At 43.4% G+C, this 15,474-nt stretch overlaps 1 protein-coding gene across 2 annotated transcripts in view; it reads right to left on the bottom strand.

Annotated features, from left to right (window-relative positions):
• TBC1D32 (TBC1 domain family member 32) overlaps positions 1 to 15,474 on the bottom strand; it is a 386,630-nt gene that overhangs the window by 307,985 nt on the left and 63,171 nt on the right. For both annotated transcript variants that reach the window (XM_083176796.1, XM_083176797.1), the window contains exons 11-13: positions 9,592 to 9,651; positions 7,508 to 7,604; positions 1,285 to 1,422 (exon numbers count right to left, since the gene is read on the bottom strand). In XM_083176796.1, the coding sequence (XP_083032922.1) occupies positions 1,285 to 1,422; positions 7,508 to 7,604; positions 9,592 to 9,651 (295 nt within the window). The remainder of the gene's footprint in view (positions 1 to 1,284; positions 1,423 to 7,507; positions 7,605 to 9,591; positions 9,652 to 15,474) is intronic.

Genomic DNA, 15,474 nt, shown 5'->3' with positions numbered 1-15,474 from the left:
CCCTCACACACAATGCCCCAGCAGTGCCCCTCACACACAATGCCCCAGCAGTGCCCCTCACACACAATGCCCCAGCAGTGCCCCTCACAATGCCCCAGCAGTGCCCCACACACACAATGCCCCAGCAGTGCCCCACACACACAATGCCCCAGCAGTGCCCCTCACACACAATGCCCCAGCAGTGCCCCTCACACACAATGCCCCAGCAGTGCCCCTCACACACAATGCCCCAGAAGTGCCCCTCACACACAATGCCCCAGCAGTGCCCCTCACACATGGCGTGCATGGGGCCACTGAGATCAGCTCGGGCCATGGGTTGAAGACCCCTGATTTAGAGTATATTTGCTTATTTGTTAACCCCTGTATTGCCGCTGTGATAAAAAAAGTGGATACCATTACCTTCAAAGCATATCACAAATGATCACAAAAGCAGACTACAGAGGTCTGGTGGAAATTCGCAGCTTTGCAGGTCATATAAATTCTGCCCGCATGAAGGTCCTCCCGCTGCATGCACCGCGAATCTCCCTGCACACAGGCAAATGGATATTTTGCATAAACATTCATTTGCAGACTGCATGTGGGGCAGAAATCATTTTCTAGCGCTCGCAGACCTAAGACACTTCTCTGGTGCGCCCCTGTATGGGAAGAGGGTGGGCAGCTGACATCAGGTGACGTCAGCTGCCGGCACCCGCGTCACTGGTGAATTTCCATGGGAACGCCCTTGAACCGCTAGGCATTCCCATGGGCACTGCCCGTGACCACCACCCCACGACCCCTCAACACACTGCTGCGTACAAACGGGCCATACTTATGCTCAGTTTCTAAACATAGCTCCCCTGTGAGAACACGCAGTGGAGCTTGTAAACCAGAATGAGGGCCCATATTTTATGCAAGCTGTATGTATAAAACAATTGTATTCTATGACCTAGGTGTGACCTGATTTTGTTTTTCAAAATGGCTGATATGCTGTCCTGTATGTGATCTGGTTGCAGGGCTGAAGAAAAACTGCATACCATACCATACAATAGTGTTTTGTTTTTTATGATATCTGCCTTAATACCACAGGCTGTTTACTATATACTGTAATAGAGAAGTTATCTATTTTATTTAGCTGTAGGTGGCAGTATATATTTGTGTTCCACCCAAAACAAAAAACCCTGCTACCTTCCGCAAATAGAGAACATTTGCAGCATATAGTATGTTAAACAAAACACATTATATGTTATCTATAAAGCAATGGTAGAAAATATTATATATCTGTATCATTGCGCAATGTTTAGATACCTTTTCGGTTTTTCAGTTTTACAGGAAACAGTTTTCTACCATGTTTATATATCAGCAGTCTTCCAAGAAGACTAAGTGAATGAACAAAGTATAAATAATGTAATTCTCTTCTGGAGTAGAATGTCTTCTGTTTAGTGCCTGGAGAGAAACAAGAGAAAGACACATAATTAAGGTTCTGTAAATGCACATGGAAATGTGACATTTCCTCTGACTGACATCAACAGCACAGAGAATAATAGATTTTTTTATTCTGTCAAATAAGATCTTAGTATTGGTCAAAATTACAAGTCTGAGAACAGGAGAGAAAGGAATATTCCTCACCAGCCAGCATGATTACTGCTCTAAGGGACAAATATACACACAAGTCAACAGAACTTGAGAAAGATTTTAACGGAAAATAATATTATGGTTTTACTTCACTAAACCGTAATACATATTTAAATTACATTTCAGCAATTTTTCCCATTAATACATAATGTACTGTAATACAATGCTGTGAGCTCTAGAACACAGGTTGTCAGAGCCTCAAATACTGTTTGCAATTCATAATAGAATTATTTAAAAAAAAAGTTGAAATATATTTTTAATCCTGAATTTTTTTTTTTATTATGCTGATTTATTTTTCTGTTTATCTACTTTGTATTAATCTTAGATGCCTTTTGCTTCTGCTGTTAAACTAACAAAAATATGCTTAGGGAAATTTCTGAAAATTAATAATGTGCTGCAATAAGTTTATTTTATGGATATAGCCAGAGGCGGCCCTGGGCATAGGCAAACTAGGCAAATGCCTAGGGCATTTGGAATGCCTAGGGGCACCAGCAGCTTCTGCTAAAATGATATGCAGCATGCCTATATCCTGTGTGTAAGTGAGGCTGTATCTGCATATCAAATAGTGTATTCATGGAAATCACTGTAACATAGCATTCTGTATGCAGGTACAGCCACAGTCGCACACAGAATATAGGCATGTCGCATATCATTTTAATCATCAGAAGCTCCTTATGTGTCCTGGTCACATAACAATGCAAATAAGACAAATTTTCAGCAAAAAAGGCACCCAAAGTTAGCAGAACTGGCGAGGAGCTCATTGGCCTATTGAGGCAAGATGTATGAGGAAACATCTGTATCCAAGCCGAGGCAGAGGTCACAGTGTTAGTGGCTGTGCGAGTGCTGTCTGCAGGTGGGTTGGTTGTGCAATAGTGTTCGGCATAGTAAGGGGCATGTGTAAGGGGCATTATGTGTGTCATGTATAAATCCATTAATAATGTGTGACATGTGTAACAGGCATTATGTGTGTCATGTGTATAAGGGTATTAATAATGTGCAACATATGTGTAAGGGGCATTATGTGTGTCATGTGTATAAGGGTATTAATAATGTGCAACATACAGTATGTGTAAGGGGCATTATGTTGTCATTATGTGTATGAAGGGCATTAATAAAGGTTGGCATATGTGTAAGGGGCATTATGTTTATAATGACATTAATAATGTGTGTCATGTGTAAGGGGCATTACTATGTGGTATTATCAGGGGTGCCGAGAGAAAGGGGTAGGGGGTACAAATTACCCAGGCCAAAGTCTGATGGAAGGGCCCAGCTGCAGCTCTTCTCTTCTGCCAAGCACACACTGCTTTGTGCTGGGTTGCAGTGTGGCCATGGAGGTGCTTAAAATACAATATTTTCTCAGGATTTCTTTCTAAGGGCATTATGTGAATAATGTGAGGAGTAATGTATATAAGGAAAATCGGTACTACTGTGTGATGTAACGTGAATAAGGGACACCATCGCATGATATAATGTGAATAAAGTTGCACTACTGTGTGGCAGAATTTGAATTGGGGGTACTATTGTGTGGCCATGCCCCTTCCCAGCAGGAACACACCCCGGTTTGGGCTGCGCACCGAATGTGTACACTGTTTCTATTTAAAATATTGCGTGTAGGAGCACCACAATGATGACTGCTATGATGAGGGTTGATGGAGCAGGGTCAGAGGCGGAACTAGTGGCGGTGCCAGGGGGCACCAGCAAAATTCTTGCCTAGGGCATCATTTAGGCTAGGGCCGGTACTGGATATAGCAAAGGATAACAAGTAGAAATGATATATATCACACCTACCAATCATATCTTTCTAAGAGAGTTAATTTACTAAAATGGGAGTTCTATTGAAGATAGTATGTTGCCCATACCAACCAATCAGATTATACTTCACATTTATTATGCACCTTCTACAAGATAATAGATAGAATCTGATTAGTAGGCCATAGCAGTATCCCATCTTAAATAGAACTCCCAGGTTAGTAAATGTACCCCTAAATGTCCAAACAGTACTTGTTTCACTTATAGCAGTGTCTAATTGCTACATAAAAATATGCCTGCTATGTTTCTGTGTCCCCTCCTGATCAGAAGTAGAGGTGGGTGCCTCAATCCTTGTGCATCAGACGTATGTATGCACACTATAACTACATGGCCAACCCACCATTGTGGCAACCAGTCATTATGGTGGTCCCAAAAATTGTTATAGTAATGAGGAGGGTCCCCATCCTGTTGTGAAGTCAGAACTGTCTGACGCAGTTGTACGCTCATGACAGACTTGTTTGTATGAAAAGAAAAGAACACATAATGCCTTATGCTCTCTTCTAGTCGTCATTTAGCTCGGCTGGCTCCTAACAGATGCTAGTGGAGTCAAAGTAAAACTGGCAGCAGGGAATATGAACTTCGAGAGTTTGTCTTTCTAAGCATACATCTCGCAACAAGAAATATTACATTTTGCATAGCAAATCATAGATATTGGGAACATCATATTAGCATAACCTGTATATAGTGACACTGGTGAATCTATCTGCCAGTAGAGATTTAGTACCACTACAGTGTTGGGGAGATATCGTTGCCGCTGTTGATTATTGCCACGTGTAGGTAAGAGGTACTGTTAAAATGGTGGCCTAGGTAGACTGGGTAGGGTGTAATCCACGCCCTACTGATATATTATTTTCAATAAAATATTTGAATCCATTTTGAAATATATTTTCTACATTTCATTAAACAATTTAAAAAAAAGAAAAAAAAAATAGAAAAAACAACAAACATTCTAGGTGTATCTTTATGCTTCCAAGATTCACTACTAATAATGTCTTCTAAAGTCCCTAAAAAGTATCAGTCTGGCTTGGAATATCTTCCATACGTATTTAGGTTTTTGCTTTTAACTGTTTGCTTAGAAGCGAGATCCTCCTTGATATATATACAGGTTTTGTCCGCACTCAGCTCAAGTAATCAGTGCCACCGAAACCATCCCATTCATGTGTATACAATTCCAGTAGGAAGGAGGCAATCAGACAGGTAAATGTGTATTACACCCAATTGCTTTTGCAATTGCCTCAGGGCACAATACTCACACATGCCTCTTTGTGTTTTGTGCCCTGAGGATGGGTGTGTACCACCTCCTCTGATAAAGCTGAGATTTGATAAAGCCGTTTGACACAGTGAAATGTGTCAAATTGCACCATCCAGCCCCAGACCCACCCAAACTAGTCCCAGTTGCCACATGCACCAGTGGAATGTCTCTTTTTGGACACCGACATCTTGAACATTTATAGTTTCCTCCACCTTAAAGACCCGCTCAAACAGAACCTCTATGGTGGACTGGGTTCCAACCATTGACCAGTTTCTACATCACAGCACAAGAGGCACAGGAGCATTGCCATATACACACACTCGCATGGTAGGCAGTAATATCGGTACTTGTGTACTAGCACGGCGCCCATCGCATCGCAGACCATATCGCATGCGATGCAATATCAGCCAATGTTCTACAATGTCATACAATTTTAAAATTGTATGGCATTGTATACGGCATACAATGCCATACAATGCGATGCGATTCTAAATTGTATAAGCACCCTAATGGGTGCTTACAATGCTTAAATGCACCCCCACGCCACCCCCCAAGTATAAACGTGAACCCGAAGCTTGGCGAGCGTAGCGAGCCCGCGAGGGGCGGCGGTACGCGTCCTCCGACCTTTTCATACCCCCACTATCCACGTCGGCGTGGAGTTGGTTTTATAAAGTGTGGCGAGCGCAGCGAGCCACCGAGCCCGAAGCGTGGCGAGTGCAGCGAGCCCCGCGAGGGGCCGCGGATACCTTCACAGGTATCCGGCTCCCCTCGCGGGCTTCACAGGTATCAGCGTCCCCTCGCCGCGCTTCGGGCTCGGTGGCTCGCTGCGCTGGCCAACTTTATAAAATCAACTCCACGCCGACGTGGATAGTAGGGGTATGAAAAGGTCGTAGGACGCGTACCGCTGCGCTCGCCACGCTTCGGGTCCACGTTTATACTTGGGGGGTGGCATGGGGGAGCATTTAAGCATTGTAAGCACCCATTAGGGTGCTTAAAAGCACCCATTAGGGTGCTTATACAATTTAATATAGTATATGGGTCAAAATCGCATCGCATGCCATCGGGTGTATGGCATGCGATGCAATAAAAAAATCGGGCGACTAATTATCGTGGGCGCCGTGCTAGTACACAAGTACCGTAATATCCAAATTTTATTCAAATATCCAAAATGGCTCTATGAACTGAATCTCTGGGGAACGGAACATATAGTCTATTTTTATCAAGGGCTTTATAATTACATTTTTTATTCTTCTATTTAGTATGCATTTTTATTGATTTATGGATATTGGTGAATTGTTTATTAAATATTTTCTTTGTAAAGTCAGTCGTTATCTGAATCTTTACAATTTAGCACTGCTATTGTTTTTTATTTTTGCTCTATATTATCCAGGACAAACTATACTGGTTTTAATATAGTAGTAACATTGGGTGGGCTTAAGCGCTGCCTGTATGTGATTAGGTGTTTCTTTGATTAGAAAAGGGGAAAGAAGTAAGATGATTGTGTGATTGTATATTTAGAAAAGAAGAGAAGATTCAGTATGCGGAATAAGTATCAATTTAATGGTTTATAAATCAAGAGGTCAAAAATGGTATTGGGTTTCGGATGTGGGCTTACTTTGTGTGGGATTTTCAGTGCAGTGCAGTGTCACTATAGGGAGACTCCCGATCGGGGTTCATGTAGTCCTCTAAGGATTCCTTTACACTCCCGTAGCTCCCTTTTCCCTGGGGTCTACAGTCTCCCTTAATGATTTGCAGTGAAAATCATTAATAAATTAGGGTAAAAGTCTTGCTTCAATGAGGCAGAGTGGGAGCGAAACTGTTGGGCTTAAGGTGATTCGGTAGAACCCCTTTACAATCTCATAGACTGTATGCACAGCCTATGTCCTCTTCTAACTCTTTTATGTCTTAGTGAGTTAATTGCATGTGGTTTCTAGCTTGCCTGCGGCATCCCGCTTGGCAAGTGATACTTATTATTCCGCATACTGAATCTTCTCTTCTTTTCTAAACATACAATCACACAATCATCTTACTTATTCCTCCTTTTCTAATCAAAGAAACACGGAACCACATACAGGCAGCGCTTAAGCTCCCCCCCAACGTTACTACTATATATGAACCAAAAGGGCTTGGGACCCCCTTAAGGCTAAAGCAGCGCCTGGACGACACACAACTAACATGGTGAGCGCAGTGTATCCACCTTTCGTATACTGGTTTTAAGCAGCTGCTGGCTAAGGCAGTTCTAGTTACAGGGACACCACCAGTCCCTTGGGGTATACTTTTGTTATACACTTTTGCCTGCCTTTATTATATGGCGTCTGAGTGCCTCCTCCCTTCTGGATTTATTAATTTTATAAATAGAGGGAGAGATAGAATTTGTTTAAAATATATATATTTTTTATAAACTGATATGGAGACCGACTGTTCCCTTAAGTCTGGGTACTAAATTCTGCACAAAATATATACTTAGTAGAAAAGGGCTCTTCACAATCTGCACAGATGTTATGCTGCTGTGCCTTGTTTTCTTTCTTCCTTTACACTTTCTTAACCAATGTAAATCTTACCATTATACATAATTTATGTAAGCCCTTTATGGAATTCAAGAATATCTATATCAAAATATTTTACAGCAGATATGGATCAGGCTATACTAAACTACTTTGCACAATGAAATAAATCTATGCAAAAGGTATGGGCACAGATTAAAAAATGAAAAGCTTTGTAAACTAATCCAAACACAAATAATGAATATCCCTAGATAGTTTATGGAAAAACAAAGAAGAGTACAAGATAGCTATATACACTGTAAACACATCAACAAATCTGCATTATACACACCAGGATGTAGCTGGGAGGATGCTGTTTTACTATTTTCATCAACTCCTGACTGTGATGATTCATAATAATAGAAACACTGCTCAATAGCTGCAATAATCTGGAAGACAAAACAACAATTCCAAAGATCAAAATTGTCCTCCTAAGACCGCTTGCAGAAACACTTTTATAGAGCTAACAACTTTAGTTAATTCAATTCATTTCTTTCTTTTCACAACAATAACGTTTCTCACTGTAGGAGAGAATTGTTTCAGTAATTGCAGTCCTTTTTTCTTGTTTGAAGGTAAAAATTATTCTGTCTGTGGGTGTTAGCAGGGTTGTAACTAAGGGTGGTTAAACTGCCCCCATGATCCCCTCATCTGGCTAGCAGGGTGTCTGGAACAGGACCTGGCAGCCAGTGGCATTGCTGAATCCTGCCAGAGCTTCAGACATGTGCAACACCTTGGAGCAAGGGAAACTCCCACAATGCTGCTGTTCTTACCAGCGCTGGCAGACGCACTTGCTCAGCATGAGGGGGAGAGGTTGCCAGTGCCATAAGCAGCAAAGCATGAGCATCCCCCTCAGGCCTTACACCTTCGTTTAGCACTTTGTGTAAGAAAGTGTAAGGCCCGAAGAAACATGTGAATGTACTTTACTGAACAGTAAAATACCTTCAGATATTTAGGGGGTATTCAATCCGGGATTCCGACTGTCGGAACATCCCGACAGTCAGAATCAGAGGCCATTTTATTCCATTTGACTATAACTCGACAGCCAGAATTCAATGTTCCAGCTGTCAAGTGTCGGAAACTCCACGGATCGGCTAAATGGCCATGGATAGCCGAAGAACGGGCATAAATTCAACAATCTGTGTCTGTTTCCGATAAAACAGATATGACTTGTTTTTGGCAGCATTGAATAGGCGAGGGATGCTATTTCCACCGTTGGAAATAGAGGCCAGGATTGAATAACTCCCTTAAACTTTGACAATTGTGTGAATAGCTTTATATTACAAACAATGGTACTTATGAGTTATCTGGGCGCCCGATTTCTAAATCGGGTCGGATCGGGCACATCGCATCGCATCGCATGCGACCATCGGATGCGATGCGATGCGATGACCCGATTTTTCCATAGGAATCAATGTTAAAATGGACTGAGTCCATTTTAACATGGAATTCAATGGGAAAAAGGGGTCCTTTTCATACCCCTACTATCCAAGTGGGCATGGAGTTGGATATAAACCTGTGGCGAGCGTAGCGAGCCACCGAGCCCGAAGCGTGGCGAGCGTAGCGAGCCCCGCGAGGGGACACAGAATACCGTTCGCTCGCCACGCTTCGGGCTCGGTGGCTCGCTACGCTCGCCACAGGTTTATATCCAACTCCATGCCCACTTGGATAGTAGGGGTATGAAAAGGACCCCTTTTTCCCATTGAATTCCATGTTAAAATGGACTCAGTCCATTTTAACATTGATTCCTATGGAAAAATCGGGTCATCGCATCCGATGGTCGCATGCGATGCGATGCGATATCGCATCGCATCGCATCTGATTGTATGCCTTAACTTAAGGCATACAATCAAAAAATCGGGCGCCCAGATAACTCATAAGTACCCAAACAATTATATGTTTTATCCAGTCCACAAACAGCCTTGCGCATGCGTACATGCATACTATGGCCCATAAGCATGCACAGTGTATTGATAATCGGCCGCTCTGGAAATTTGTAGCCGTGCGCTAAGGCCTGAATTAGCCTCTGTGTTAATATTGCAGGGTTGCCTACCCTCCCAGAATAGCCGGGAGTCTCCCGCATTCAGGGGGACCCCACTGCGCCCCCCGATTGCGAACTTTAAATGCCGTAATCCTCGGGTCTCAGAGGAGGGGGCAGAGCTAAAAATGTTACAATCGCGTCATTTTAGCCCCGCCCCCTCTACGGAGATCTGTGAATTAGGCTATTTTACATCCTGGGGGCTGGGCTTAATGGTCTCACGCTCAAGCCCTGCCCCCCCCCCCCCCTTAACGGCTGCTGAAAGTCTCCTCTCAGGGCTTCTCATGGAACCCTGTAATATTGTGATTAAGTATTTCTCCAAATATTGTAAAATGACTTACCAAAGATTTATATTTCTTCTCAAGAAGTCTTAATACCACAGTCCTGCTATAATAGGCATGCTAGAAGGAATGCAGAAAATACATTATGAGATAAAACACCAGTAACAGGATAAAAGACATCCAAAAAGGAGTTAATTATGGGCAAATCACATGCTATCATATTATTGAAATTATTTCCACATTATAATAGATATATTGATAAATATAAATATTTGTATTTTACTGAAAGAGTACTATTGCAATTGAAGCTGTAATATAGAATTGATCTTTTTATTCTTCATTTGCAGTCCAGTTCTAGGTGTCTGGGACATGAATAGAATACTGAGTCTGAAATCAGAGTCTGCTGTAAGTCTCTCATAGACATTGATATACAACCAGTATTCTAACCCCCTGGCCTACTACTATCTGATCAAACAAGAGAAAGTACTGTACAGTACACTGAATAAAAAAAAAAAATATAGGGCATTATCGAAAAAGAAAGACATGGCCCTTTTATGTTTTTTTTATTATTAATAATAATAATACTAATAATAAATAATAACAAGGCATACTATATACAGTATCAGTAGAAAATAACTGAAAAATGATGGGGCCAGATGCAAGAATCATAAAAAGACAACAGTTGATCTCCTTTTCGAATGGTCCTATTGTAAGGCAACTTTTAACCCCTTCAATGGCACCCACGATAATTTTCCAGGTTTTGCTCCAGTGCACAGACTGGCAAAACCGGAAAATTCTTGGGAGTGCCACTGTCTGTGCTCCCTTCCTCCGGGCAGAGCGCTGAGATCAGCGCCGAACTCAGCTTCAGCAGCTGCTCGGCCCTACCTCCTTCCCCCCCTGCTGTGGGCAGCATGACCTTGTAACGTCATGCCGCACACAGCCAGTTTGCCAGGGGCAGGGCCGGGTAGCGGCTGATAGACTCTTCAGCGGTGCTGCCCGGACCCGGGCGAAACTAAGGGGTGGTCCGGGGGTGCACCGGACCACCCATTAGACCGCCGCGAACACATTTTCAAGAAATGACAGCCGGGCAGCAAGAGCTGTGCGCTGCCCGGCTGTATAGTCACCGCCGCACTTACAGGTACATAGCGCAATGATAAGCAGCCGACTAACTGAGCCGCTTGTCATTTACCTACAGAGCCGCCGCTGATGCCCGACTGCACATAGCATTACTGGCCTGGGAGTGTGGTAGGGGGCCCGGTGGCCTCACCAACCAATTGCAGGGAGGTGGTTGCAGCATGACCACACTCCCACACTCCCAGTAATGCTGCCTCACGCACAGATGGGTTCTGGTGTCCGTGTAAGTGACTGAGGGGCAGATTTATTAAGCTTGGAGAAGAGATAAAGCGGAGAAAAGGTAAAAGGAGATAAAGCACCAGCCAATCAGCTGAGTTTGAAAAAGGCAGTTGGGAGTTGATTGGCTGGTGCTTTATCTCCTTTTACCTTTTCTCCGCTTTATCTCCAGTTTATCTCTTCTCCAAGCTTAATAAATCTGCCCCTCAGGCAGGCAGCAGCACCACTAGCTACCTTTCCAGGCTCCCCCTCACCCAGGTTCCATGGCCCTGTGAAAAATAAGAATAGTAAAAGTAAGGAGCTGCCAGCCCCTATTATTTTAAGTATATATATATATATATATATATATATATATATATATATATATATATATATATATATATATATATATATATATATATATATATATATATATATATATATGGAAGGAATAGAGGTATAGAGAGCGCTTTCAACCACCAAATGAAGATTCCACCAATAGTTTGTCAAAATGCAAAACAGTACAAATATTAATAAAACCAGTGTGCTTTTTATTGAATGATTTTTTCAGTCACATCTGGAAATGGTATCCTTTTCGGAAATGAAAGTAACCCGACGCGTTTCGTCTTGAAAAAGACTTCATCAGGGGTTTAGTACATTGTGATATTAAAACGCTTATGCCAGCGTATATTTCTTCAGATATGCGTAAATGGTAATGAACTCCCTCAAAGGGGCGGACTTCAAAAATCAAAAGCAATTTAACAGCGCTTATACCAGCTTGTTTTGCTCCAAAATTACGTTGGTTGTAATGACCTCCCTCACAGGGGTATATTTCAGATATCTAAAAGATTATTTCAATAAACATACTGACGTATAGTTTCTTTTGTGGTCGGGTGGCCGTGATAGCTTTCACTTCAAAAGGATGATTACCCGGATTGTCTCTTTATAGGGTCAACGTAACCACGGAGAGTCCACAATTTTTATGAGTCTTTAGATAGTAGGCAGTTTTCAAATTAATATAAATGGAACCATCCCATAGTAAGGGGTTATCAACCCGGTGAAATCAGTGTTTGGCCCGGTCCAGTGATTAAGATCCACAATATCTAATAATCCGATGGTAAATAAAACGCACGTAGAAGGCAGAACAGAAAATTCAGTTTCTGGTCTGAATGAGAAGTTCTGCAATGATCTGTCTGTCGCGGCAGACAGATCATTGCAGAACTTCTCATTCAGACCAGAAACTGAAAACAAGCTGGTATAAGCGCTGTTAAATTGCTTTTGATTTTTGAAGTCCGCCCCTTTGAGGGAGTTCATTACCATTTACGCATATCTGAAGAAATATACGTGCGGTGGCCTGTGACCACACACTAGTAAATACAAACACAGGGGGCCCAGCACTCACTACAGTGAGTTAGTTTGTTGTAGCGAGTGCTGGGCCCCCTGTGTTTATATATATATATATACACACACACATATACACATGTGTAACACTGTGTGTGTGTATCTATCTATAGATAGATACACACACACACACACACACATACATACATATATATATATATATATATATATATACACACATATACACACACACACGTGTGTGTAACAGATATATATATATATTATATGTATTGTATAGATATGTGTGTGCGGCCCTCGAATATTTGCTGGGAGTATTAAGTGGCCCCCCACCAAAATTAATTGCAAATAATCTAAGCAAAGCAGCAGCTCCGTCTATATCTTCAATGCTCTCCCTGGACCACGAGCCAATAGGAGCTCGGGGTCCGGCAGCCAATCAGGAGCGGCCACCAATGCTGCTCCTGATTGGCTGCCGGGTGCAAGCTCCTGGCTTGCGGTCCAGCGGGAGCAATGAAGATATCGACGGAGCTTCTGCTTTGCTTAGACAGTGACTATACAGCCGGGCAGCGCACAGCTCTTTCTGCCCGGATGTCATTTCTTTAAATTGTGTGCGCCCAGTGTCAGTGTCACTCCCCCTTGGCAACGTGCAATTCCTTCACCTTTGGCAATTAGCAATTCCCTCCCCCTGGCATCGAGCATGAAGCCCCTGGCATCAAGCAAGAACCCCCTAGCAATGAGCATGTAGGTAAGCGGCACTTATGTGTCAAATATGTAATGGGCATTATGGTGTGTTATACAGTATGTAATGGGAATCACAGTGTGTTATATAGTATGTAATAGGCATTACAGTTTGTTATATAGTATGTAATATGCATTATGGTGTGTGGCCTTATTAGTAATTGGCATTATGGCGTGTGGCTTTATTTATAATGGGAATTACAGAGTTTTCTAAAATGTGTAATGGGCATTACAGTGTGTGGTCTAATGTGTAATACCATGCCCATTTTTGTGATGGCATGCCTCCTTTCTATGAGGCCACGCCCCTTTTCGAATTTTGATCTGGGACCACCCATTACCATATTTCTAGATTCGCCTATGCCGGGGATACAGTGGTATGGGTTTTTTTTACGGAGTGCTCCCCAGAAAAAACGTGCCCAGTGGGGAGCGCTCCCTAAAACCCCCCACCACTGAAGGAGTTAATTATGCCCACTATGACACCATGGGCCTTATTCTAGTTCACTCTTTCTGAAAAATCCTTCTTAGATGGACATAACCATATGCACTGCAGGGGGGCAGCTGTAAAATGTGCAGAGAGAATTAGATTTGGGTGAGTTATTTTGTTTCTGTGCAGGGTAAATACTGGCTGCTTTATTTGGTACTTGTTTCTTAGCACGGCGCCACCGATTTTGATTGTATCCATCGGGTCGGAAAAATCGGGTCGATCGCATTGCATGCCAACCAAATCGCATGCGATGCTATCGATCCGATTTTTACATTGGAATCAATGTAAAATGGTCCCTGAGACCCATGGTACCAAACCCCCCCGCATCCTCTGACCTTTTCATACCCCTTCTACCCACGTCGGCGTGGAGTTGATTTTATAAAGTGTGGCGAGCGCAGCGAGCCACCGAGCCCGAAGCGTGGCGAGCGTAGTGAGCCCCACGGATACCTTCACAGGTATCCGCGTCCCCTCGCGGGCTTCACAGGTATCCGCGTCCCCTCGCGGGCTTCACAGGTATCCGTGTCCCCTCGCGGGCTTCACAGGTATCCGCGTCCCCTCGAGGGCTTCACAGGTATCCGCGTCCCCTCGAGGGCTTCACAGGTATCCGCGTCCCCTCGCGGGCTTCACAGGTATCCGCGTCCTATCGCGGGCTTCACAGGTATCCGCGTTCCCTCGCCACACTTCGGGCTCGCTACGCCGACGTGGATAGTAGGGGTATGAAAAGGTCGGAGGACGCGTACCGCCCCCCCCGCGGGGCTCGCTGCGCTCACCACACTTCGGGTTGGCGTCAACAGTGGGGTGGCATTAACAATGGGGGGGGGGGGCATTAAACATACTTTTTTACCATATTCAATGTGAAATGGGCCACCTTTGTCACCTATGTAAAATCGGGTTGATCGCATCGCGGGCCATTATAATGGCCCGCGACCGACGCGATCAACCTGATTTTCACTTTAAAAATAATTTTACATTGTTCCCTACGGGAAAATTGCGTTTATCACGTTGGTCGCATCGCGGCCCCTTATTAGGGGCCGCGATGGACGCGATCAACCCGATTTTGTCTTCCACCTGCAAATTAGCTGGTGATTGACACAAAATCGGGTCCATCGCATTGATTGTATGCCTTAAGTGCCTTAAACTTAAGCCATACAATCAACGAGATGGGCGCCGTGCTAGGAAACAAGTACCCTTTATTTTTACACTGCATAATAGATCTCACTTCAGGGGAAAACGCAGGATTTTCAGAAGGGGGTTTCCAGAGGGACGGTGCAAAGCACGGAGATGGACACTTAGGTGACCCAGTATATGCCGGGTCATATAAAGTATTATAGATAGACCAAATGTATATAAATAATAATAATAATAATACACACACACATATATGTATATGTATATCCAGCATGTAGGGCCTGGATCAGTAATTTCCACTATTTACCCCTTTACTGCACAGATGGTGGGGGACGGGGTGGTAGAAGGAGGCATTGGGCTGAATGAAGGGGTCCTGATACATAACTTCCAGGGTGGTAGAGGATGTTTAATATGCAGAGGAGGGGTGTATAGTGGAGTGGGCTTATTATTCATAATTTTCTGGTGGGAGGACAGCTTGCTTGACTGCAGATATCTCCAGTTCCTGGAACTAGATTTCTTAGATTTTAATGGAATTAAAAACTACAGAATCCCACCTACCAAATGGTATTGGGGACTAGGGGATCAAATTTTAGGAGGCAGAGCAATCAGCCAACGAGTATATAAAACTACATACCAGGTGTGTGGAGCTGGAGCATTAACCAGCTGCTGGAAGGCTGATATCTCTGGTTGTAGGCACAGTAGAGACAAGCGACTAGTGTAAATCAAAGGGAGAGAGTCCCAAATTTTTGAATATACCCTCAGAAAAACTCTAAGTCAGACAGAACCTGAAATATCTGACTGGGAAGAGCAATTAACAGGCTTGGATGGGGACCACTGCTTTGAAGTCAGATATCTCCAGTTCCCAATGGCCGATTTTTAAAATTCTTGTACCCATGGAAAGAGGG

The sequence above is a fragment of the Crinia signifera genome, chromosome 3 (assembly GCF_055691185.1).
Source record: "Crinia signifera chromosome 3, ASM5569118v1, whole genome shotgun sequence".
Lineage (NCBI taxonomy): Eukaryota > Metazoa > Chordata > Amphibia > Anura > Myobatrachidae > Crinia > Crinia signifera.
The sequence above is the reverse complement of the archived record's forward strand: the minus strand, read 5'-3'. Positions and strand labels throughout refer to the sequence as shown.